The sequence below is a fragment of the Pseudorasbora parva genome, chromosome 18 (assembly GCF_024679245.1).
Source record: "Pseudorasbora parva isolate DD20220531a chromosome 18, ASM2467924v1, whole genome shotgun sequence".
In the NCBI taxonomy this organism is placed as follows: domain Eukaryota; kingdom Metazoa; phylum Chordata; class Actinopteri; order Cypriniformes; family Gobionidae; genus Pseudorasbora; species Pseudorasbora parva.
The window spans coordinates 27,797,831-27,825,228 of record NC_090189.1 but is presented as its reverse complement, the minus strand read 5'-3'; the positions used below and the strand labels follow the sequence as shown (position 1 = coordinate 27,825,228).

Genomic DNA, 27,398 nt, shown 5'->3' with positions numbered 1-27,398 from the left:
ATCAGTATTAAAACAATAAAAGACCTGAAATATTTCAGTTGGTGTGCAATGAATCTAAAATATATGAAAGTTTAATTTTTATCATTATGGAAAATAATTAACTTTATCACAATATGCTAATTTTTTGAGAAGGACCTGTAAACAATACACTAACCAGGTATTTTAAAAACGTTTAGAGGACTGAAGTTAACCTGTAGGCTAAACATTAGGCTAATTCTTATGTGAAGTAAAATAATAAGGTAGTGTCTAGTTACCCTACTAACATTCTTCAAAATAATAAGGAAACTCATACAGGTTTGGAACAACTTGAGGGCGAGGAAATGATGATTGGGTGAACTATCCCTTTAACGAAGACTATCAGTCAAGGCTTCTTGTCAATGATTTTGCATGCTGAAGAGTCGTCCGCTTCTATAGGGGGGAATTCATGGTGACTGGGACACTTTTTTGCCATTGAGATGACTTTGGAAAAAAATCCCAATCAATCTGAATTCACCCCTAATTCGTTTCCTCTTTTGTTTTAGAATTAAGGAGTCCTGAGTTAATTTGTGATATAATACATGTTTTTTTTTTTAAGTAAGGGAAGAACAGTTGCATATATTAGCTATAGCATGACATAACTTCCTCCAGTGGCATTCATGTGGGTGCTCAAGTGCCCGTGGGCGTCTCAGATCAACATGCGATGAGATCAAGATTGTAAGAGCTTTCAAAGAGCTTATTGCATTCGAATGAATGCGAATAAAAGGGCTCAATGGTTTGTTCCTGTGGATTCTACATGGTGAAAATCTGCACAGGCTTTGGGAGTAAATCACATGCTTTGCAGGCGCGGTCACATCAGTGAATTTTCAAGGGCAACTGGGTAGCCCGTATGAAGCACAGTTCACAGAAGTCACTTTTAAACCAAGCAGTTCTGCCGAAATCTGGAGGGGAAAACATTTGTACTGTAAACTCCCTGAACCCTAAATGTGGCCACACCTTAACTGTCTTTTTAAATTGTTCTGATTTATCCAAGTACATCCTTAGTTCGTTTTTAAAGCTCTAAAGCCTTCTGACTGTTTTTTTTTTGAGCTCACAATAGAAACAGTGAAAAGTGAAAGTGACAAAAGCAGGATCAATCTAAAGCACGACTCTTGCACTACTTTTTTTGAGGTCTCTGTTGTGTGTGAAGATTGCTCCATTTGCTCAAGATGAAGTTACGACCTTGATTATTGAGCTTAAGCTGATCGATAAAGGTGTATTAGAACAGCAAACAACATCCTTTTCACAAACAGTTTACTGTTTATATACGTATACTAGTAGGTTTGAAGCTACATTTACTTTTTGAACATAAACTTGACCTAAAGGGAACATCTCTACTGTCTACATATTAGTCATACAAGAATTAGGTCGCTGTACATCGATACTTGTTATCAAAATATATCACACATTGCGATTTAACTTTGACATACATCTTATGGCACGACGTTTAGATGTTGTGCAATAAGATGGATAAGATTAGAAAACGTTAGATGTAGATATTCATTTCTGATTCTGATTAGATGGGTTTCACTTTATTTTGATGGTCCACATTCTTTTGACTAGAAGTATTGTTGTACCTACATGTCTTAGTGTTAGTGAAGTATTAGTAGACTGGTAGGGTTAGGGTTAGAATAAGCTGACATGTAGTTGCAACGTTACTTATAGTCAGTAGAATGTCTTTTGTGGGATCATGAAAACAAAGTGTTTGTAGATATTAATCAGACAGTCTACTAATACTCTAATGAGAGTTAGTTGACATGTAGAGTTGTTGAAAAGTTACTTATAGTCGACAGAATTTTAAAAAGGGACCATCAAAATAAAGTGTTACCACTATAGATGTTACTCAGTCCTAGTTATTGTTCCTTCCAAAATGGATCATTTCAGCAAAATCACACGAGCAATAGAACTGTTATTTTGCGTGTGCGATGCTGCTTTATAATAAATATGAGGTTAATAAAGTACCTTGCATTTTATACACAATATTGCCAGTTTCTTTGTTTTCTTGCTCCTTCAATAAAATTTTTTTTTTTTTAATTGATTCTGAGCAAAACACAGTTGAGTCAGTTATTCAATGACTTTAGCCAAAAGTATAGTTCCCTTTTCCATGTTCTGCTCCAGTTTGGGAGACAATGTGAGAGACTTCCAATTCAGTAGCCGCTATAGGTAAGCAACTAGAAGAATAACAGTGCAGCGAACGGAAAATCTGTCTGGATTGGCATGGTAATGGACATGGCAATGTTAATGTATTTGGTCTTGGCGGAACAGATCTGCTATGTTGCTGCTTCAGAGCATGTATATAGACATGCTACTGCCAATACATTCACAGACATGCATGTAAGCCATGCTGCTACTGCACATATAACATACATGAAATAGCCCCTATAGCAGATCTATACTGGTGGAGCTGGGGAAGGTGGAGGGTTTCTGAAAGCGTGCTGCAGACTGCTGACAGCAACCAGTGTGAAAGTATGTTGAGCAGCCAGCTCATTGGCCACTGATGCCACAGAAACCAATCAGCTGCGCTATGTAGATAACAATGCAATCGTTAACCAATTGAGCTAAGGACCTCTCAGCCTGCGCCATCTAGTTTCATGACAGACCTTTATTTTTGCGCAAAACCCTTTTGGTTATGATTATGACAAATTAAAATAATATGATACCAAATACCATTTTGCAATATCAAGCAGCAACTGTTTTTGAACAGCTAAAATAACTAGAAGCGGTTGACATCAGAAGCCTCTCACATTCGATTTTAAAATGGCCATGTCCGCTCTTACATTTAAAATAAACACAGACCAATGCCGGCAATCACTAGTTTAAAGTACATTACTTCTCAGACATTCCATGACCCAACAAATGCCCATTGAACATGTAAAAAACTAGCGCAGACCAACGGCAAAAGATGCTGATGGGAAAGGCTGACCCGACAAAACCAGACAAACATGTCTGTTGGTGTTGGTTGGTGTCTGTCAGGGCTGAACATTTCTGGTCAATTTCCAGAAAGTTTAAAAAAACTTTTGGAATCTTTGCAACCCTAGTCATTGCAGAGTTAATTCACATTTTACCATCAATTTTTAAGACAGGAACTAACTTTTGTATAACAGCATTTGAACTGCAGAGCATTTGGGGTTCTGTCAGTTTTTGGAATGTGAGAGCACAGCACCTCAATGTCATTTAAACACTGTTCTGCACGCCTACATTCAGATATGTCAATAATCAAAAACACTGCTATTAAGGGCAGTTAGGTGGGTTGTTTTGTAAAGGTTGTACTGGGGATCTTCAGTTTTTATGTTTTCTTTTTTTTTTAATTTATTTAAATGCCAAAGGCAAAGGATACTTGTATATATTAAGCTTCACGTTTATTCATTCCTTTCATCTTTCCATGTCCTGATATCCCCCTCCTCAAACCCCATCAGGCCCCATTGCCCTCCCAGAGCCGCTGTTGTTAGGGTGTGGGTACCGCAGGATGTTTATTACGGAATGTCTCAAAAAAAGCCAACATTCCCTTCTTCACACTGGGAGAGGCCATTTTGGAAGATGTGTGTCCTTGGTGTCGGGGTGGGAAGCTGGAGCCATCCATGGAGTTGGCTCGTTTGACTTTAGAGCCTGCCCGCCACATTTTGGACCTCACAGGAGGAGTCTGCGCAACCAAACACTTCTGGTATTGAACCTGAAGGGGGCACCAGACATTTAGGAATTCTTAAGAAGACGTGATACATTTTGCATTTAATTCTGTATCGATGCTATGAACCTATGTCTTAAGTGTGGGATGTTTTGTCAATAGTGTAGAGTTGAAAGTCAAATAAATGTAGTGTTGCCTCACCATGCATGCAGCCTGAACTGCCTCAGAGATGATCCCAGCATCGGGCTCACACCAGAACACATGGCACTCAAAGCGCTGGGTTCCAGCATCCACTATGACTGCAAAAGTGTGTGTGTCATGACCCACACCTAGAAAAGTTAAGTAACGTACTTGGCATTCCCAAAATGGGTCGTCTCCATCCTGAAATAAAGTAAGAGGGGAAAGAAAGAGCAAAATTCTGCATTTATGCAGTACATAGCGTGTATACTGTGCATTGCAGATCATGCAGTACATAGCGTGTATACTGTGCATTGCACATACAGAGCATACTCTAATGGTCACTGTAGGCAACCCAAAAAATGTGTGTGCAGTGCACTTGACTTCTTATATCATGTATAATTAACTTTTCATGTGTGATAATGAATTAAACATGGTTAGTTTACAACATTGTAGCATACTTCTCATTGAAACAATTTTTGCATAATGAATACTGGTTTGCATGATACTGAAAAATACCAACAGAAGAAATAGGTGTGCGGCATCAAAAATACTATTATAAAACTTGTGTACTGTTTTTATACATTAAGCAGTATACAGTACAACTCTGTGTTCTATCCCGAGCATAGCCTATTAGTATGCAAATGGAGTACAGTAAAAAGCCTCAATCTCACCTCTCCTCTCCATAAAGACAGAACTTTATCAGACACATGGATGACTATCGGCTCCCACTCATCTCTGTCTCTGGAGTGCATGATGCTCTCAATAGCTCTGTTCAACACTTCCATTCCTGTCAGCATAAAAAACACATTAACCACAAAACCCATACAAAACCTCACTACCAAGGCCATACATGACTTTGATGTTTAAGCCAGGGTTTCTAGGTCTCTTATCAGGTCTCTTATCGCCACCAAAGTGATAATTAACCTGGTCTTAGAGCTTAATCTTAATGTCCAAAATATGTAAACTAAAGCTTTTGGTCGTAATTAAGAAAGTCTGATCTTTTCAAACTGTTTGATACAGGTGTATATTGGATCCACAATATGTTTTACTTATTTGATATTGAGAATGTTTTAAATGTGACATTTTAGATGTTGACATTTGAGAGCAGGGAAACTTGCATATGTACAACACGGCCTGGCTTCACAGACGAGGCTTAGACTAAGCCAAGAGTAGGACTTAGTTAAATTAGGACATTTAAGCAGCCTTTACAAACGTGGCTGGTGTGCATCCTGAGACAAAAGTTGCTTTATGTGTCAGCTAAAAGTCAGCTCAAATGTGCATTTTAGTCTGGGACATGGGTTTTAAGAGTACTACAGAGATTATACTAAAATTATCCAGTGTAAAAGGGGTTTATTCGATATCTGAATGGCCCAAATCACACTCACCCATTGCTCTGGATACAGGCAGATTCCCAATGTACTCCACCTCAAACTTCTGCACCCTCTGCCTCACTGCTTCCAGGAAATCAACTAGAAAGCACACATGAAAGAATACAAGAATACAATTTACAGTCGAGTCAACCAACTAATTTGCTTTAAAAGACAGCACTTTTTTAAAAGGGCAGACGTTGTACCTTGGCGGGGCAAGTCCTCTGGGGAGATACTCTCCATGGTGAGAGAACGGGCCATAGAGGGCTGCAGCACCGCCTTCTCTGCCATGATCTTTGGAAACACACCAATCGCAAACAAACCACCATCTTTGAAATATGGATATTTTTGATCATGAAATGATGTTAATGTTAATAGAGAGATCATGTGAACTTACCTTGGAGCACATCTCATGCAGGGCAGATGCAATAGTCTTGGCTGGAGCGCTGCAGCGGAACACATGGCACTTGAGCATGCAAGTGTCTTTATCACTGGCCACGAAGGCAAAGTCCCTACAGGAGGACCAGGAGACTGGAGTTAATACTCACCATAGTGACTTTCATGGACTAAACACTAAACATATGCATAACATCCACATTAAAATATTATATGTATAATCAGTCACATGTAGTCATTTATGGTCATGAAAAGAATGGTCAAGAAAAAAAGAGAGCTTTTAAAAAAAAAATTTAAGTTGCATTTTAAAGGTTCACCATGCAACTTTTCGATCCTCTAGAGGGCATCTTAAAACAAAGGCGTAGTTTGTTGACGGCAAGTTTGAGTGCAGCATCCTGGGACATGTGGTCTTCACCTCACAGCCGATGGAAAAGAATCAGGATAGGACTGGAGCAGAAATCATGTTGATGGATGCTGTTATTAACTTTACTGTAGTATGAAGCAGAGGAGGACCGAGTGTGGAGCTGAGCGAGGCCACTGGAGCGATTGTTAGTGAGATGAACAACACACGCCTCACGAGCAGCGGGACTTTTATTGTGATGGGACAGTTGCCGGGGGCCGGCGCTATTTCCGCTCATGTATGAGGTAACGCAGCTCTGTTTATCCTATCAGATACATTTAAGTGTGTTTAAAATGATGTTGACGTTACACTGTGCGTTCGCTCAGTGCCTGGTGTGACACTTGTTCAAACTGCTAAGAGTAAAGCGTTTCTGCCGAATAAAAACGGGAACCGAGGGTAACGCAGATATAATGCAATTGACAGGCGACTCCCTCAGACACCATGCTCAGACGTCCCGGATCTTTGGTTAAAATAGCAATTTTCTCACAATTTACAAATAGTTGGAAACATTTGGGGTATTGTACGTACTTAACTGAACAAAATATATATCACTGGCCTAGTGGTTTTTGGATATTTTACTGCAGAAATACTACATAGGGCACCATTAATTAAATAAACCATGTTATACATTGTTATACAAGTAACTTTGGAACTACATGTCTACTAACTCAGAGTATTAGTAGACTTAAAGAATCAAGGGTTAGGGTGAATAAGTTGATAATAAGTTCACAATAATAAGTTATCAAAATAAGTGTTAGCAGATATTAAGTAGAAGGTTAATGACTAGTTGATCAAGGTAGTCCATCACAAAGCTCTCACACACATTCACAGACTTGTTCACACCTACGGACAATTTAATGTCTCCAATTCACTTATGCTGTAGGGAGAACATGCAAACTCCACACAGAAAGGCCTCCTGGCTCTGAACACGGATGAAATATTATTACAATGTAAATTTACTGTTTTCTATTTTAAAATGTAATTTAATCCTTTTGAATTCTCAGCATCTTTACTCCAGTCTTCAGTGTCACAAGATTTTTCAGAAATCATTTTAATCTGCTGTACTTTTAATATATACATTTATTTCCATTTTAATATATACATGTATTTCCATGCGGTGGCATCGTGATGAATTGCGTTTGACTTTGCCACAAGCATGCTTGATGGCCAGGGTAGTAAGCAGCCCTTCTAAGAATAGGGCCAAAATAAAAATAGGACAAAAAACACTGCAAGCAGGAAAGACATGGGCCAGCTGGGTATTTACAAAGTGATGCTAAACCATCTCTAATCTCTCACCCTTACTTGTTCACTAACACATATATTTATTCACTAAACCTGCTAACATTAACCTTAGAAAGTCTCTCTTAGCTGACTTTTTTCAGCAATATCAGATGTCAATGTTCTATAAATACAGATCGATCGGCATTTCTGGGCAGTATGATTTTCCTTTTCTGTATGCAACGTGATGGTGTTGGCCCCCTGATTCTTCAACACCTGAAGCTGCATGCTGGCTTCTTCAAAGAGAATCCTTTATTCATGAATATTACATTGGAGAAATGTAGAGCACTGGTGCTTCATCCGGCGTGCAGCTCAAGCTCACACAGCATACTGAGTCTGACGCTTGAGAAATCCAGCATTCGTTTACTCTCAACTATTAAGGGAGAACATGCAAGTCAAACAGAATAACAAATGAGTTTGTCTGGTTAGTTAAGAAATGAATGGAAACCTTCAATGTGTGAATATCGTGTCATATCAGCCCTTGCCCACACTTACTCGAAGTTATCTAGACTGTAAGGGTCTATTTTTGGATTCGTGATCTGAGCACACTCACAATATGAACAATACGTAAAGACGATATTACTGGCACATATCAACATGCTCTAGTGACGGTCCCATTACAAACTAATCTGTTATCCCTCTGTCCAAACAATTGGTTTGATTGCTCCAATCATGGCAGAATCATCTGCATTTATTGTTTGTTTGAACACAGAGGTGGGTATTTCTGAGACATGCAAAGCAAACCTTTAAAACAGCACTAGGTAACTTTTCAACCTTCATAATATATTTTCAAGACTGATGAAACATCGACTTACAATAGGTTGAATGACACGTCTGCCATAGCTTGATGGGGTCTGTATCATTTTTAATCGTACTTTTAAACTTTGGGTTTCGGGTAGTAACCAGAGAACAAAAAGAACTACAAAATTCGACTGCTTTACGGTAATATACGTCACTTCCACCACCACCACTTCCTTAAATTCGGACGTGCGAGCCCAACTATCGTTTGTTTGACGGATGTTATAGTCATGTCCGAAGCAGCACACAAAAATAAGAACACAAAGGTTTTGTTGGAGGAAAGCAATAAGAGGAAACGAAAAAGTGATGGGATTAAAGGCAGGACGAGGATCAACATTTGGACCAGCGTTTGCTCGTCGGCGTGAGCTGAAGGAGGCGTGCCCGACCGATGCTGTCCTGCTTGTTACGGTGATTACCTACCACTCAAACATTGAATTGAAGTATCATATAGATTCTGTAAAACGGCAACCAATAGACTAGGCTACTATAATGACGTTGGCTTTTAAAAGTTAGCATCGCGATTATTTAGCGTTTGAAAAAAATAAAACCCATGAAATTATATTCATATGACATGCTGAAACATATGCCACGGACTGTACCTGGGATGAAGACATTTCACACGCGACAAGGAAAACAACTGCATGTGAACTCCTCCTGCAGTGTTCAGGGGAACTGTTAGTGATGTGCGGGTCGGCTTTTTTCCAACCTGCGGGTTCCGCTTTTATGAAATTATATGGCCTGCCCTGCACCACTGTATATATTTTTACAACCCGCACCCATGACCATTAAATAGACATACGGGGCCCGCGGGTTATGAGACCACCCGCGCATCACTAGTTCAGGGCTATCAGGGTTGTCATATCAACAATTACACGCGCAATGGCATCCCCTGATATAGGATGACAGAGTTTACGACACTAGTAGAGGACAATATTTTTCCCAACTGTAGGGGGACCCCGAGAGCAAAAGTTACCTAGTGCCGCTTTAAATAAATGTATCATATAAATTGTATTATATTTTTTAAAATCAATTTACACAACTTGAGATGCATGAGAGTACAGAAAGGAAAGAAAACATGGCTACTGAGGAGCGCTACTTTACGACATCACGAGACATGTTTTCTAGTCTAATTGAAAAAAGAAAAAAAGTGCAGTTATTACCTGTCTCTGTTTTCACGAGTGGTGGTTTAAAAAAGAAAAAGGAAACAAAGGTTAATAATAGTTAAAATAATGCAAAAGAAGCGAGAAATGTTTTAGCAAGCTAAAGAACTTTTTGAAAAAGAAGGGCATTTTAGCATACTTATTACAGAAATAATATAATTTAAAAGAGCATATTGATTCAAACTGATTCTAATGTTTTAGGACACAATGTTAATATTAATTACATGAAAATGTATTAAACTTTAAAATTTTATTGCATGCAGTTAGACTTTGAAGTAGCCTACTTTTTTGACCCATTTAAGTAGGACTTAAGTATTTCATGAAAATGTAATTTCATAATTACCATAGTCTTTGAAATATGGCACGTGTATACAGACCAAGTATTTATGGTAAACTAAAATATAGGGTTACACTTTATTTTAAGGTGATGTAGTTACATTGTAATTACTCAAATAAATACTTAGTAATATTAACTAACTACATGTACTTATTATAGTAGTTACAGTTAGGATTAGTTGCTTGTAATTAGGCAAAATTAACTGTTATTACTATAGTAAGTATATGTAGTACCATGTAACTATGTCACCTTAAAATAAAGTGTTACTTTAATATACTTCAATATAATTTCTAGTCAATCTTGTATGCAATGTATTTTAATGAATTTGTAATTCCACATTTATAATGACAAATTTGCAATTAAGTCTTTTAATTTAAAATGCAGTATCGAATAACACACTACAGTTAAAATTATAATCAAGTACTTTTTTAGTATGTGAGTCAACACATCAAAATAAGTGTATTGAAAATGCATTTTAAAGTAAAAGTTTTAACGTGACATTAATACAAAGTGCACTTTTTAATGGTATCGTAAGTTTTTTTTGTAATTACTTTTATTTATTTAATATTATACTATCTGCAAGTACAGCTTTATTCTTTTAAAAGTGTACTTTTAAGTACACTACAAGTGCACATTCAATACAATTAAGTGCACTTGTTTTCCACAAGGGGAGCTACTCGCCTAGATTTCAACAACACACAAATCAAAAACAAAAGTAACAGAGTTCAGGCTAAACATTTCCTATTATAGCTTGGATTGCAAATACTCATTATCAGTGGCTCAGTGTTTTACAGTAAACCCACAACTCAACTCAAAATAGCTGCATTGGGCTTCACTTCAGGTGTAAATTTTAAACAAAGCTCTCAGTTTTCAAAGACCTGCCTATGCCTGTCACTGAATGAGGAAATATGATTGAACTGAAGTTGTATTCGCCCTTTTTCATTAAGTGGGCTCGTAAATTTTCTGTTAAACTGCAGCGAATGGAGTCTCTGGAGAAATCCATATTTATTCTATGTTTGATCGCACTGAAAAGGAATTTTAGAGCCAGAAATAGAAGAATGGTACAGGTCAGTTTACCTGCCATTGTTGCAGCCCACCCCCCATACACGAATGTTGATTATGGGCTGACAATGGATGAGACTGCGGTCCACAGGGTCCATTAGACTGAGAGTGTCCTTCTTAAGCACCATCATCATATCCTGACCCTGAACACACACACACACACACACACACACACACACACACACACACACACACACACACACACACACACACACACACACACACACACGTATGCTTTAAATGGTGACCATGACCTTCTGTAAGAGCTAGGCTAACTGCACTACCCTGAGGTGATTTAATATAATTCAAAATGAGTCGTAAATAGCATGTAAACATGTTTGCTAATGGATCCATGCTAATGGATATAGAACAAAATATATACTGGTAATACTCAGCAGTATGTATTTTGCTATTACAGGGCTAGCATGCTAGTACTGCTATTACGTCTGTCTGAATTAATTCAACGGACCTCGAAGGACATTGGTAGGTCCCAGCTAAGCACATCTCATTTATTCTAGGTCACGAGACCAGGCTGTTCTCACCTCTCCCCAGGCGCCGACTGCGTCCCGGCCCTCTGCTTTACTGTGAGAGAGCTGCTGGATGCAGTTGTTCACTGCCAGACTGCTCTTGCCAGGGGTCAGTTCTTCCTCAGGGATCTCAACCCAGCCCAGTGAACGCACAGCAAAACACTGAAAGACAAATGGAGAGATTCTCCTAACAGTACTTTACATAGACTATATATGGTGCCAAGTATGTTGACACTTGTTGCTAAATTAATTGGCATTAATAGTGAGTTGGATCTCCCTAATACTTCAGAGAAACCTTTATTTTATATATATTATATTCATCACACACAGACTGATATATTTTTAAATGTTTATATCTTTTAATTTTGATGATTATAACTGACAACTAAGGAAAATCCCAAATTCAGTATCTTTAGAAATTTTTAGAATTTTAAGAAATCTTGGCCAACTGAAATGTATGAACATGAAAAGTATGAGCCGGTACAGCACTCAATACTTAGCTGTGGCTCCTTTTGCCTGAATTACTGCAGCAATTCAAGTTCAAGTTCAAGTTCAAGTTCAAGAGTTTTATTTGTCACATACACAGTTATACAGAATACAACCGGCAGTGAAATGTAAACAGGTCTGCTCCATGGACAGCAAATAACAATTAACAAAAAAGCACAATAAATTATAAAATAGGGATAGGATAAAATAGGAATAGGATAAGGTGCTATATATATATACATATGTAGAATTATGAATAAATCAAGTAAAAGAAATAAGAGATGTGGAATAAAATAAGTGAGATAAAGTAAACTGGAGACTATAAAAATAAATCTGTGGATAACAGAAGTGCAGGAGTGTAATGTGCAAACAGCATTATAATGAGTAGTGACATGAACACAAGAATAAAGTGCAGTGCAATATCAGTATGTGAGTTTGTTAATACTGAAGTGAGGTGAAGTCACATGTTGTTAAGTGACAGCGTTCAGGAGTCTGATGGCCTGTGGGAAGAAACTCCTCCTGAGTCTCTCAGTTTTGGCCATCAGGCTACGGAAGCGCTTACCAGAAGGCAGCCGGGTGAAGTGGGGGTTGGCCGGGTGATTAATGTCCATGATGATTTTTGTAGCTCTGCCTCTGCATCGTTTGATGTAGATGTCCTGCAGAGACGGGAGAGCTGACCCTGAGATGCGCTCGGACAAGCGCACCACTCTTTGCAGGGCTTTGCAGTCGTGACTGGTGCTGTTACCATACCACGCTGTGATGCACTGAGTTAGTAAACTTTCTATCGCCCCTGAATAGAAAGTTTTCAGGATAGCTGGTGAGACCCGGAATTTCCTCAGCTGGCGCAGGTGGTACAGTCTTTGCCTGGCCTTTTTCACCTGAGACTGGATATGTGCAGTCCAGGTCAGGTCCTCGGAGATGTTGACACCCAGGTATTTGAAGCTGCTCACTCTCTCTACTGGTGTCCCGCTGATCATGAGAGGGGAATATGACCGCTGCTGTCTCTTCCTGAAGTCCACAATCAGTTCTTTGGTCTTGTTCACATTCAGAAGGAGACAGTTGTCTTGGCACCATGATGTCAGTTGCTCCACCTCATCCAAGTATGCGGTCTCATTGTTGTTGGAAATGAGGCCCAGGACAACAGTATCATCCGCAAACTTGATGACAGAGGTGGAGCTGTGTGTGGACAAACAGTCATGCGTGTAGAGAGAGTAGAGCAGGGGACTGAGGACACAGCCCTGTGGAGCTCCCACACTCACTGTGATGGAGGTGGAGGTGAACTGTCCTACTCTCACCACCTGAGGTCTGCCAGTGAGGAAATCTTCAATCCAGTGACAGAGAGAAGAGTTCAGTCCGAGATCCAGGAGTTTGTTAGTTAGCTTAATGGGAACTATGGTGTTAAAGGCTGAACTATAGTCAATAAATAGCAGTCTTACATAGTTCCCATTCTTGCTGTCGATGTGTGTGAGGGAGGAGTGGAGGACGTGAGAGATGGCATCTTCAGTCGATCTATTGGGACGATAAGCGAACTGAAGAGGGTCCAAGGTGTCAGGGATGGAGGTGCAAATGTTGTTTTTGATGAGTCTCTCAAAGACCTTCATGACTAAAGACGTGAGAGCCACTGGGCGATAGTCATTTAGGCAAGAGGGTTTACTGTTCTTAGGGACAGGGATGATGGTGGATTTTTTGAATGAGGTTGGGACCACAGATGTAGCAAGGGACTCATTGAAGATGGATGTGAGGAGTCCAGTGAGCTGATCAGCACAGGACCGCAGGACACGACCTGAAACACCATCCGGACCAGCAGCTTTCCTAACATCCACACGTTTGAGTGTCCTACGAACGTCATCCTCCGAGACAGAGATCACGTGATTGTTGCAGCTCTGAGTGATTCTGTCTGACGCGTCACTCGGCGGTGTCGCGCTGCCGCGATTGCCATCAAAGCGAGCGTAGAAAGAGTTTAACTCGTTCACAAGCAACGGATCAGCTCTCACTTCTGCAGAGGATTTCGTTCCAAAAGCACAGATGGTCCTCAGTCCCTGCCACATCCGCCGGGAGTCGTTGAGTTGGAAATAAGACTCCACGCGATCCCTATAACGGAGCTTTGCGGCTTTAACGGCGCGTCGGAGAGCATAACAGGATAATTTATAATCCCTCATATTCCCTGTTAGTAGACCGGCGTTGTATGCGGCAGTGCGGGCGTTCACTGCAGCGCGGATTGAACTGTCCACCCACGGTTTCTGATTAGAGAAGGACGTTATAGTTATTGTTTGTGTGGCTTGCTCTGTCAGTGTGTTGATGAAGCAGAGCGCCACATCAGTGAACTCGCTGACGTCCGATGAACTCGCTCGGAACATGTCCCAGTCAACGTCGTCAAGAGCTGCCTGTAGTGTGATCTCTGAATGAGGCGACCAGCGTTTAACTTCCCGCCTCACCGGGGGTTCCTGAACGAGCCTTTGTTTGTACTCAGGTGTAAGGAAAATGGCGGCATGGTCCGATTTACCAAAGGCTGGTAGTGAACGAGCCTTGTAGGCATTCTTATACAGAGAATAGCAGTGATCCAGTGTGTTTGCTCCTCGTGTGGGACAGGAGACATGTTGGTGAAAGTTAGGCAATACTTTCTTAAGGTTGGCTTTGTTAAAATCACCCGCGACGACGAAAGCCGCATCGGGGTGGCTGTTTGTGGAGCCGCTGATGGCATCATGGAGGCTAGATAAAGCCAGTCCCGTGTCTGCCTGTGGTGGAATATAAACCACAGTGGCGACGACTGAAGAAAACTCCCTAGGCAGATAGAATGGGCGGCAAATTATTGATAAATGTTCCAGGTGAGGCGAGCAGGATCGCGAAAGGATGGAGATGTTTCTGGGATCGCACCATTTCTTGTTTATCATGAAACACACTCCGCCGCCTTTGGTTTTACCGGCTTCGGCTGTTCTGTCCATCCGGAAAACAGAGAAGTTCTCAGACGGCGTCACAGCTGTGTCCGGGACCGCGGGCGTGAGCCATGTTTCGGACAAACAATAGATGTTGCAGTCTCTCATGTCCCGTTGGAAACTTATCCTGGCTCTAAGATCGTCCATCTTATTCTCCAAGGATTGGACATTTGCGAGCAGAATGCTCGGGAGAGGGGGACTGAATGCTCTCTTCCTCAGTCTGTTGCGGATCCCAGCGCGTTTCCCGCGGTGTTTTTTGAATCTTCGCCTACGAGTCGGGTGGCCTTTGTTCAACTCGGCGTTCCGAAGAATCTCAGGTGGCCACAGAGGATTGATGAAAGCGTCTTGAACCAGGTCAGTGTAGCGATAACCTATATCCAAAAGTGTTTTGCTATCATAGCAGACCAAGGCTGATGATAGATTAGTAAAAATCGAGAACAAAAGAGTGTAGAATAATAAATAAAAGCAAAGTCTCAGAGGAGCGACCTGAACGGCGACCGAACACGGCGGCGCCATCTTGCAAGTCAAGCAATGTGACAATGTGGCATAGCATGCATAGGCGCCGATTTATGTTTTCCTCCTTGGGTGCTCATGGGCGCACACGCCCTTTAAAAAAGACGTAAAAAAAAGTAGTCAAACATTTTTTGCATTTCAGAACCTTAGGAAATGGACAGCGGCCCACACGAACACACACCTATTTAATTGATAATAAAGCCGTAAAGTAGCATATCTTTCAAATCAGGACAGCGCCACTTCTCACAAATACAGACAGGTTTGGAGATGAAAAGTTTAACTGAGATGTAACCGCGATCAGCTTCGTGGGAAATTAAGAATCAATGTCACACAAGTCCACACAGTAAAATTGGTGGATAGGATATTGGAGCAGGCGATTGACAGCGACCCATAGCACCAACTTCAATGTTTAATTTTAAATTAATGTAGCCTACTGGCAGTCTGGCACGCGTGGGTGCTCGGTATTTTCCGTGGGTGATCGAGCCCCGGAGCACCCACGGTATCGGTGCCTATGATAGCATGGAGTCGATCAGTCTGTGGCACTGCTCAGGTGTTATGAGAGCCCAGGTTGCTCTGATAGTGGCCTTCAGCTCTTCTGCATTGCTGGGTCTGGAATATCATCATATCTTCCTCTTCACAATACCCCATGGATTTTCGATGGGGTTAAGACCAGGCGAGTTTGCTGGCCAATTAAGAACAGGGATACCAGTCCTTAAACCAGGTACTGGTTGCTTTGGCACTGTGTGCAGGTTGGAAAATGAAATCTGCATCTCCATAAAGTTGGTCAGCAGCAGGAAGCATGAAGTGCTCTAAAACTTCCTGGTGTACGGCTGTGTTGACCTTTGACCTCAGAAAACACAGTGGAGCAACACCAGCAGATTACATGGCACCCCAAACCATCCTTAACTGTGGAAACTTTACACTGGACCTCAAGCAACGTGAATTGTGTGCCTCTCCTCTCTTCCTCCAGACTCTGGGACCCTGAATTTACTTTCATCAGAGAACATAACTTTGGACCACTCAGCAGCAGTCCTTTTTGTCTTTAGCCCAGACGAGACACTTCTGACTCTGTCTGTTGTTCAATAGTGGCTTGACACAAGGAATACGGCAGCTGAAACCCATGTCTTACTCCAGTTGCAGTCCACTTTTCGTGAATCTCCCCCTCATTTTAGAATAGGTTTTGTTTCATAATCTTCTCCCTATTGCTTGTACACTTTTTTCTACCACATCTTTTCCTTCCCTTTGCCACTATATTAATGTTCTTGGACACAGAGCTCTGTGAACAGCCAGCCTCTTTTGCAATTACCTTTTTGAATCTCACCCTCCTTGTGCAAGCTGTCAGTGGTCGTCTTTTGGACTACAGTCAAGTCAGCAGTCTTCCCCATGATTGTGTAGCCTAAAGAACTAGATTGAGAGACCATTTAAAGGCCTTTGCTGGTGTTTTGAGTTAATTAGCCTATTAGAGTGTGGCACTAGGGGTCCTCAAAATTGAACCTTCACAATATTCTAATTTTCTGAAATACTGAATTTGGAAATTTCCTTAGTTGTTTAAAAGTAATAAACATTTTAAATATACCAGTCTGTGTGTAATGAATGCATATAATATAGAAGTTTCACTTTTTGAATGGAATTAGTGAAATAAATCAACTTTTTGATAATATTCTAATTATATGACCAGCACCTGTATATATACACCAATCAGGCATAACATTATGACCACCTTCCTAATTTTGGTTTGGTACTGCTTTTGCTGCCCATACATCCCTGACCCCTCGAGGCATGGACTCCACTAGACCCCTGATACCCGGCACCAATATATTAGCAACATATCATTTAAGTCCTGTATTGCAAGGTGGGGCCTCCATGGATCAGACTTTTTTGTTTAGCACATCCCAAGGTGCTAAATTAGATTGAGATCTGAGGAATTATGGAGGTCAAGTCAACACCTCAGACCATTCCTGAAACATTTTTGCTTTGTGGCAAGGTGCATTATCATGCTGAAAGAATTAGCATTAACTTCTTGAGCAATTTGAGCTACAGTAGCTCATCTGTTTGATCAGACCACACAAGCCAGTCTTCCCTTCCCACAAGCGTCAATGAGCCTTGGAGTCTCCCTGACCCTTTCGGTAGTTCACTACTGTTCCTTGCTTGGACCACTTTTGATAGATACTGACCATTGCAGACTAGGAACACCTCACAAGAGCTGCAGTCATCTGGCCATTACAAATTGGCCCTTTACCCTCTCAAATCCTTACACTTGCCCATTTTTGAAGAGATAACCAGTGCTATTCACTTCACCTGTCAGTAATCATAATGTTATGCCTGATTGGTGTAAAATAGACATTTAGCAAATGTTTTTATCAAATATGTCTCACAGTATACATATTACAGTGAAGCATCCTGTTTTTTCTTTATAGTTGATAGCTCATGGCTCACTCCTGTATGAAATCAAACCAGTAAGCTACCGTTTGCCATTCTGGTGACAGATGGAAGTCAAAATGTTTTGTACAGAGCATATATCTATGACCCTGCCTAGTATCATTTTACACACACTCAATAAAGCAGTGTCTTAAAATTGCAACCCTTGTGTATTTAGAGGTCATAGCCCTGCACCCCCATCTTCTATATACACTCCATCAATGCACACACTAGTGAATCACTAAAATTGCCCTGATTGATGCTCCTTTCCAACTCTGACCTTTCATCCTCAGTGGTTACCTCAGGATGTGCTTTCTTTTAAGTGTGATATTTGTGGGGCACAGTGACTAACAGCAGAGAAAACAGTAATAAATTGTACATGTTGAACATTATTAGGGCAGCACACAGCAAGATTCTACCTTGGAGTCGGGATCCATGTTGGCACAGAAATACTCTTCCTGCCAGGAGGGCCTGAAGCAGAGCAAGAGAGCACATCATTATGATAATGACCCATGATTAAATCCTGGGCTCATTTCACCAGACAAAAATAAATAGGAATGCAAATTAAGTCTTGAGATGCTGAACATGATTTTTTCTGTTTGGAGTTCTACTGAAAGCACTTTTATTTATGCTCTAGAAAAGCCAATTCAGACTGCATGGAAGTTTGTCCAGTAAACAAGAAACAACTCCTATAATTATCACTCTCAGCTTTGTCCAGATGCTTGTGAACAAGTCAGAGCATTTGGAGCATACTTCCTCCTTATATAAACAATGGCCCTGGAGAGGAAAATGATATAGTATTGAGCTATAAAATAGAAAGTTCTTTATTGGGTTCTTCGTCTCGGTTGAAACTAAATAAAATAAATAAATGAAACAGATTAATAATTAATTCATCTAGAAGTTGAACATGCTGCTTAACATGAGAATGAACCTCATTGGTTCTTGTAGAAGTTAAAACGTGCTGCTTAACACGAGAATGAACCTCATTGGTTCTTGTAGAAGTTAAAACGTGCTGCTTAACACGAGAATGAACCTCATTGGTTCTTGCTGAAGCTCAAACCTGCTGCGTAACAAGACAGTGAACTTCATTGGTTCTTGCTGAAGCTCAAAAGTACTTTACAACACGTGAAAGAACCTCATTGGTTCTCATGCATAAAGCAAACATGCTTGAGCTTCCGTCTACAACTGATGTGCTGTGAATTGATGAATGTTTATATGAATAAAAGCCTAAATTCAATCTGTTCATCATATAATGCAATTATGTCTTTTCAGAAAATTTGGACTAAACTGCTCAATTCATATGGATTAATTTTACGATCTCTTTAAGAACTTTTTGCAGAGTCAAAGTGGTAGTTGCATCGTTGTCAATGGAGGGCCAGAAAGGTCTCACATCTCATCAAACATCATTTGTGTTCTGAAGATGAATGAAAGTATTTTTGTTTGGAATGACATGAGGATGAGTAATTAATGACAGAATTAAAATTTTTGGGTGAACAATAAAGGAACGTTCAAACCCGTTATATAAATATGTGTATAGTATTTTGTCCTTCACTCGCAAAGACCATGTTTTGCACTACAAAATGTGGAGAATCTCTTTTCAGTGTTTCAGTATTCCCCAGGTGAATGCTCGCTTTTGTTCAAGCATTAGTGTGACTGGGGCCTCATGGCCTGATATCAGAGCGTTTGGAGGTTAGCCAAAGTTAAAGTGTTACTCTCCATCCCACAGTTGCACAGGCCACACCTGACTGGCTGTCTAAAGCAGAGCCTCCTTCGTCATTTCCACAAGCAGCCAGCGGAGAGGACATCTGTTCACAGGACTCCAGGTGGGTAATACCACCTTGAGGTATATGAAAGTGTTTGTTCAATACAGGCTTCATTAGTGGGGTAAACAAATGGGGAAACAAAGAGGAAATTAGCTTTTTCATCTCCAGAGCATCAGAAGGAGAATTTGGCTTAACTTGTGAGTGTGTTTGGCTGCTAAGATGTGCCAGAGTTTAGTTTGCGTCAAGAATACAAATGAACACAGTCCATGGGTAATGTGTTACTACATCCAACACATGAAAACAATCACAATAAATTAATTTAAGGCAAATCATTTTGTGGCTGAGGAGTGGACACATTTTAAAGGATTCAAAAAGAAGTAGTGGAGATTATCGGGGAGACGTGTCCCTATACTGGAAAACATTTTTTTGATTTAACTTAAAAAAGTAAGCTACCTGGTTGCCTTAAAATTTTGAGTTTATTGAAATTAAAAATTTGAGTTGATACAATGAAGGAAATTTGTTTAATAAATAGAAACTCAAAATATTTTTGTATCTGAACCACATAAATTTGATAAATCATGTAAATAGCACTATTTGGCATATTTCACTGCATCATCAGAAATAAAACACAATTACCCAATATGCTTACAAAATATTTAAATAAAGGTTGTCGAATCTCAAAAAATGTTCATTGTGGTAACTCAAAATTTCAATTTCAATGAACTCAATTTTAAGGCAACCAGGTAACTTTTTTTCTAAATATTTTTTTACAGTTTAATAACTTTTATCAAATGTATGCACATAAACGGAAACTGTTTATTACACATCGCTCTGGAATACTTGATTCACAAACATGTGGTTAAAAAAAAAAAAAAAGTCTGACGAACTGTATAACTGACCAACGATATAGCTTAGACATTTCTTTCATACTTCCTTTTCACCCCTCTAATTTAAGTATCAACTTTGGCTCAGAGGTTTCTCCTAATTACTTAGGAGACATAAAAATGGAAACGAATGAGACCATTAACATATAATAACATTAATTACTGAGGTCTGTTTTCACAAGATAATTCTGAGAAGCAGGTGATTTCATTAAAAACTGCTCTTGATTTACTCTCAATGCTGTCAAAGAAGCAACTATTATTTACAAGATCTCATTAGTGATCTTTTAAAAAAAGCAGTGAACTGTGAAAAAAGTGTAATAGAATAGTCAAATTACTGTGTATTAAGTGAAAAATTGTACAGTGAGCTAGTCATTATCCTGGAACACCATTCCAGTCAAACAAGCACATGTATTGAACCTGGAATATTCTTAACCCTAAAACAAAATTTTAGATAATAGCAGATGACAAGATAATTATCCTAATCCTAATGAAATAAATGTTATTTTAACAAGGATGTTTCAAGAACATCCAAGAGCATCTCCAACTTGGTTAAATTGAATTGAGCTTCCCACACTTTGGTTCTCATGTTTTAATGTCTAGTTTCAATAGCCTGTCCTCAGCTGTACCGCCACCAGTGCAAGTGTGATCCCCTCACCTTTCGCTCAGAGAGGGTAGCAGGTTTTCAGTCAGTCTGCCTCTTGATTCCCGCCTGCCATCTACTGCGGTCTGAAGACATCAAGAGTGGAGATGTGATGACTGACAGAAACATACAGAGCACAGACACGCACACACATAGATTAGAGTGTCTCACCTTGATCTGGCTGGCAGTAATGCCGTTAATGGTGTTTTGTTCCTCCTCTGCGCTGTAGGAGGGATGCTGCCACTGTGTAGTGCCCGTGGGCACGTGCCAGTAATATGTGCCAGTGCTGTCACGTATAGTGCGCCATCCTGGAGGCAGATCCGTGTCCAGATCCAGACTCTGATCATTCCAGATGTTATCTGCACAGAGAATGGATTACTGGATTAATGTGTATATGAAATAAATGTTATAAACATTTCACATGCTAACCTGAGGGTAGCATGCGAATATTCTTGTAAATGTGCGAAGTTACGATTCCCACCTAGTAACTGTCAGGCCCCAGTGGTGATGAGAATGCACGCAGAAGAAGATGAAGAAGGACGAGGAAGATGACTTTAGTAAATAACACTTTAATGGAACTTCACCACTGGTAAAATTGACTTCAAACAGGACGGGTACAGAGACGGGTGTGCTGACGACGATGGACAAAGTTAGAGTAAACACAGAGGAACTAAATACACACACTGATGATGAACATAATGAGGGGGACAGGTGATACAGATGATGACTAATTAACACAAAAGGACTATATTAATCTAATGAGGGATGACGGTGGCAACAGACAGACATGTGACAGTACGCCCCCTCCGAAAAGGCGCGTCCTCGCGCCATAACCGGAACATCTGAAGAGGGAGAGGGCGAGGGCACAGGACCTGTAAACAGACAGACAGAGAGAAGACAACAAAAAACAAGAGTCCAGGGAGGAGTGGAAGGTGGGAGGAGCCATGGGATGGCCTCGAGCAGGGACATCCCAATGAGGAGCCAGGTCCCAGCCAGGAGGATGCCCCAAGGCGTCGCAGGAAGGAGGAGCCAAGGTGGAGTGTCGTCCGACGTCACCTTGGGGACGACCGAGGGTGATGACAACGAGGATGAAGCCCACCGCATAGACGGAAGGCTGATGGGGTGTAGCGAAACTGAAGACCTTGGCAGCCGTGACAGAGTCTCCACGACGACCCCCCGAGGTGGAAGCAGGGATCTGGAGGCCAGAGGTGGAGCAGGAGCGACTGAGGGCGGAGGTGAAGCCTGAGGGAAGGCGGAGCTTGCCGAGGCTGAAGGGGTGGAGTGCTGGAGAGCAGCGAACGGCTCGGAAGTCCGCGGCGGAGGCATGGCGACGTCTGACCCAGGTAGAGCCGACGTAACGAGGGAGCCCTGTGATGCCGAATGGCCGATGGTCCTTGCTGGAGCCGAGGGAGGAAGGAGTGAGGGCGTAGGAGCCAGGATGATGGGTAGAGGTGGAGCGAAACCCCCGGAGGCTGGAGGCGGAGCCACGGGCTTCAACCTTCCAGGGATTGGTGACTCCCAGCAGATCTGAGGGATGACTGCGCCACTGAGAGGAGGTAGAGGTGAATAGGAGGGACTGATGGGAGGAGACGATGACTGGTCTGTAGGAGTAGTAGAAGACTGAGGAGTAGACTGAAGATGACAGACAGTGTTCACAGGACTCTGGCAGTAGCTGGCAGTTTGGAGAGGTGCTGGAAGAGGGGGATGGGTGGGGTTAACAAGACTAATGACGAACGTTTCGATGCGATGAGGGGGCACAGGAAATTGTTCTCTCCACAGAAAAGCAAACTGTCCAAGCTGATCCAGTACTCGCTCTGTGGCGGGCGGGGCTCAACTCCCTTTCCTCGGCGATAGAAGGGTCAGTCGGCTCGCACACCTGGTCAGACGGATTCCCCTCTGGCTTTGCTGCCGAGGTCTTCTCTACGTCTGAGGTGGGCATGTCCTGCCATTCCTCGTCGCGAGGTGGTACTGGGCTGGGTCCTGGATCAGGAGTGGGGCTGGCGGCATCCACAATGGCGACCGGTGAGTTGCAGGATGCCAGCACCCACTCCACATACGATGAGAAGCTCCCTCGAGGACCCTCCCCGGACAGCTGTGCTCGTGTGGCGGCGTTGAGTCCCACGAACAGGAACGAGCACAGGCAGTAGTCCGGGAAGGTGGTCTGATGGGCGAGATCCATGAAGAGTTCTAAATGTCGAGAGAGAGCTTTCTCCCTGCTCAAGGCACATGAGCGGGAAGGGTCATGGTGCACGCAGGGAAAAAACTGAAAATAAAACTGAACACGAAAAAGAAAAAGAAACTCCTACAAACGTCGACCTTGGTTTACTAGTTTGTTTGGTCCGTCGTTCTGTCAGGTCCCAGTGGTGATGAGAATGCACGCAGAAGAAGATGAAGAAGGATGAGGAAGATGACTTTAGTAAATAACACTTTAATGGAACTTCACCACTGGTAACATTAACTTCAAACAGGATGGGTATAGAGATGGGTGTACTGACGATGACGGACAAAGACAGAGTGAACACAGAGGAACTAAATACACACACTGATGATGAACATAACGAGGGGGACAGGTGATACAGATGATGACTAATTAACACAACAGGACTATACTAAACTAATGAGGGATGACGGTGGCAACAGACAGACATGTGACAGTAATATATAGCCAGCAGCCTTCGCACACCATAGGCGTAATGGTTTTTATACCGTACAAACCATATTTTCTATCCCCTACACTGCCCCTGCCCCTCAACCAACCCATCACAGGAAACATTCTGCATTTTTACTTTCTCAAAAAAACTCATTCGGTATGATTTATAAGCCTTTTGAAAAGTGGGGACATGGGTAGTGTCCTCATATTTCACCCTCTCCTTGTAATACCCATATCATTATATACATTTGTGTCCTGATATTTCACAAAAACAAGCCACACACACACACACACACACACACTGAAATTCACTGAGGCAAATACACCCTGAGGTGAGGTCACTGGGCTCAGATCTACTCATGTGAGACAGACCCGGCCCTAATCTGGCCACATGACAGCCTAGAATGAGGTCAAAACTAAAAGCAGCTCTGTCTTATTAAAAAAAGGGCTGGACTAATGTTCATTTCTATCATCTCTTACTCTATTGCCCTGTAGCTCTCATAAAGAAATGGAAACATACTCTGTGTAATTTCTGTATCTGGTATTGGATTTTTATTATGCTTTTTTTATTGATTTTAATTTGATTAAAATTGTAATTTATTTTTAGATGTACATGGAAACTGTGCATGCAGAACTCATTTTGTCACACATTCTGTCATTTAAAAAGGTGGGCACATTGCTTGCCACCTTATATTTTGTTAAATAGTATTAAATAAAATAGTGTTAAATAGTAATAAATAAGTGTATTGTCTTCAGCTAACAATATGTCAAGTATCCATTTAACATGTTTAACCATGTTTATATTAATTTCACAAAATACAGATTATACAGATTAAACACTTCTAAACACAAATTACTTCTTTTTAACAATAACCCCAGTTTTCCTATATTATAAGAGAGAAAGCAAGGAAGTGTAGGCTAATTAATGCTGCTCTCCGGATGGCACATGTATGTTTTGGTTTAGTTCTAGTCCCTGTACCTATTTTGCTTTGTTCCCATTTTACCACTAATTTGTTTCTATGGTTACTACTTGAGTTACACACCTATAACCTGTTCTGTTGATTATGTCCCTGTGTATTTAAGCCCCCAGTTTATTCAGTTCTTTGTTCAGTGGTGTTTATGTATCTCCTATGTGTTTTGCTGTTGTTGTTTTGTTTTTTTTCACCATCATTGTGCAATCACAGCCACAGTATGTGACACCGGAAAAGGAGGAGAAAGTACACAGGACAGAATGTAGTGGTTTTCTACTGTTTAGTAATATTACTGCTGTCAAAAATAGTGTGATAACGCATGCAATGCATTTTTTAAAGGATTTGTTCACCCAAAAATGAAAATTCTGTCATTAATCACTCATCATGTCGTTCGACACCCATAAGACCTCGTTCATCTTCAGATACAAATAAAGATATTTTTGTTGAAATCCGAAGGCTCAGAAAGACCTTCATTGACACCAATGTCATTTCCTCTCTCAAGACCCATAAAGGCACTAAAGACGTCATTACAAAGCCCATCTCACTACAGTGGTTCTACAATCATTTTATGAAGCGACGAGAATAGTTTTTGTGCGCAAAAAAAATGAAATAACGACTTATATTAGGAATGGTTCGTACGGGTGTCGAACGACATGGGGGTAAGTAATTAATGACAGAATTTTTATTTTTGGGTGAACTAACCCAAAAAATATTTACCGCATCTGTTTTTTGTCATCCTTGGCTATAGCTATAGATGCTATAGCGTTACATTATATGATCACAGTCGTATTCAAGCAAATGCTTTTAAACCAGTCAAGCGTGACAAGACACAAGAGAACGCACTCTTCTTGCATTTCAATGTCCTCGCACACACGACGTGTAAGAAAAATGCGTGCTAGAATCAAGTTCTCTTTTGCGCTTGAACAAACAATAACATACAGAGTTACGGCAAAATGCCGTTTTGTCAAGTATTGTCATGAATGAGTTAAATAACGTCTTAAATGAACTTAAAGAGTAGTGAGAAAATGAGATACACGTAGCAGCATGTCAGATCCATGTCAGTCATGTTCAGCAGCTGCAGATCTTAAAGTGACAGCAGCCTAATAAATAGTGATGTCGGGTTCGCGAACGAATTGTTCTTTTTAACCGTTCAGTTCACCAAACCGGACTCAAAGTGTCTCAAATCAGCGCTGATCACACAAGTTTCTATAGTTACTAACTTTCTGACATGAGTGACAGTCCCTCCGACTAGAAATAAACGAATATCTTGAATTATATGGTGTAACTCCAACATGTTTTGCTGAGAACTGCTGAGAGCTAATACTGAGCATGCGCGTGTAACCGAACGTGCAGCGGCTCTCGGATCCTTGGATCAGCAGTACAGAATCGAAAAGTGTTTCTTTCGGACACGTTCGATACATACTGAGAACCGATGAGCCGATGAGCTGCGCATGCGTGTTATTTGTTCAGAGGAACGAAATCCAGGTTAAATTTATAAAACGAATCACGTTTGGAAACATCATCACATAAAGCGGTCTTATCACTGTATTATTTTAAAGTTTGGAAATACAATGGATTGTAAAACGGTCAAACTAAACATTTATTTGTTTTATCAATAATGCACAATATTTTCAGAAACAGCTTTTTTCTTATTTAATTTATATAGATTAATTAAAGTTGATACACATTTTAAAATGTAATCAAAACAGTAGGTTCGATATCAGACATATTCAGCTTGCAGCAGTTCCCAGCTCAGCACAATTCACTGATACAGCGGTTCTCGACTCGAGTCAGGACCGGGTTGCAGCGGTTATCGGATCTCCAGTACAGAATGGAAAACCGTTTCTATCGGACACGTTCGATCTTTCGGACACATTCGATTCTGAGAACCGGTGAGCTGAGATACTGAGCATGCGTGATAGCGTCATGTTGAAACAAACTGTTTCTTGAACGAAGTTGTTTCGGACAGCTGTTTCTCTCAGACAACTGATGCTGATAATATGAGCACGGGTGAAACGAGGATATGTGTGAGTTTATTTAATCTGTGTAAAACATCAGTGTTTGCACGACAGTGGCTGTATTGAGTGCTTTTGCAAAACATGAATGAAAAAACGTATCGAAGATGATGATGATGATGACAATAATAATTATTACTATACTAAGTTTTGATTTTAAATACTTTATATGAATGTGTTTGAATGTATTTTCATCCGCCGGTATGATAGAAATATTTTTTTAACCGGTTCATTGAAATGAACTGTCCAAAAGAACTGGTTCATAATATTTTATTCATGCTGTATTTTAAATATCAAATATTCACTTAGCAGCTGTGACCAGATATTCACTGTAAAAATAGCAATTTCAATGTATAATTTACAACCATAATTCATTAACTGATATAATGTTAATATGTAAACTACTAAACCTGCTTTGAAAACCACCATGCGTACTACTACAAGTAACTCTAAACTCCTTTTTTTGCTCAAATAAAAACCTGAGTTCATCCCTCAGTCCATAAACTGTGGCTAAATCTCATATATAGAAGATACACAGTGTCACACAAAGTCAAACCACCAAGTAGCTAAAATAATGAAATAAATATTAACTAAACATAAAATGTAACAATAAGTATAATCAAATTGAAATAACTTAGCAAAAAACTAAACTATGCAAATAAAATGTGATGCATCATGCAGGGAGCTGTCCTTTTATTATTAAGGTGACATATTATTTTACTAATAAAACATCAATTTAACAATGTTACTGTAAAAGTGGTTCCATGTTGAATATTACATAGAATTAAACTGTAAATTATAGTTATTCATCAACATTACATTTTACAGTACTGTACAGTATTTGAAACCATAGTTTATGATAGGGTAACTTACAACCATTTGGCAGGTTTTAACTTTAGCATTTTCATTTTCTTTTCTTGGTAAAATTCGATTTTTACAGCGTTTGTGTGTGTCAAAGTCACCCTGTCACGTCTCCTGATGAG

General features: G+C 40.6%; 1 protein-coding gene across 1 annotated transcript in view; it reads right to left on the bottom strand.

Annotated features, from left to right (window-relative positions):
• Positions 1–88: 88 nt before the first annotated feature.
• apbb3 (amyloid beta (A4) precursor protein-binding, family B, member 3) overlaps positions 89–27,398 on the bottom strand; it is a 36,085-nt gene continuing 8,775 nt past the window's right edge. Inside the window, exons 2-12 of the mRNA XM_067422646.1 lie at positions 20,951–21,138; positions 20,795–20,865; positions 17,912–17,963; positions 11,158–11,304; positions 10,631–10,758; positions 5,582–5,696; positions 5,391–5,478; positions 5,203–5,286; positions 4,489–4,604; positions 3,839–4,018; positions 89–3,685 (exon numbers count right to left, since the gene is read on the bottom strand). Coding sequence (XP_067278747.1) covers positions 3,461–3,685; positions 3,839–4,018; positions 4,489–4,604; positions 5,203–5,286; positions 5,391–5,478; positions 5,582–5,696; positions 10,631–10,758; positions 11,158–11,304; positions 17,912–17,963; positions 20,795–20,865; positions 20,951–21,138 — 1,394 coding nt within the window. The 3' untranslated portion in view covers positions 89–3,460. The remainder of the gene's footprint in view (positions 3,686–3,838; positions 4,019–4,488; positions 4,605–5,202; positions 5,287–5,390; positions 5,479–5,581; positions 5,697–10,630; positions 10,759–11,157; positions 11,305–17,911; positions 17,964–20,794; positions 20,866–20,950; positions 21,139–27,398) is intronic.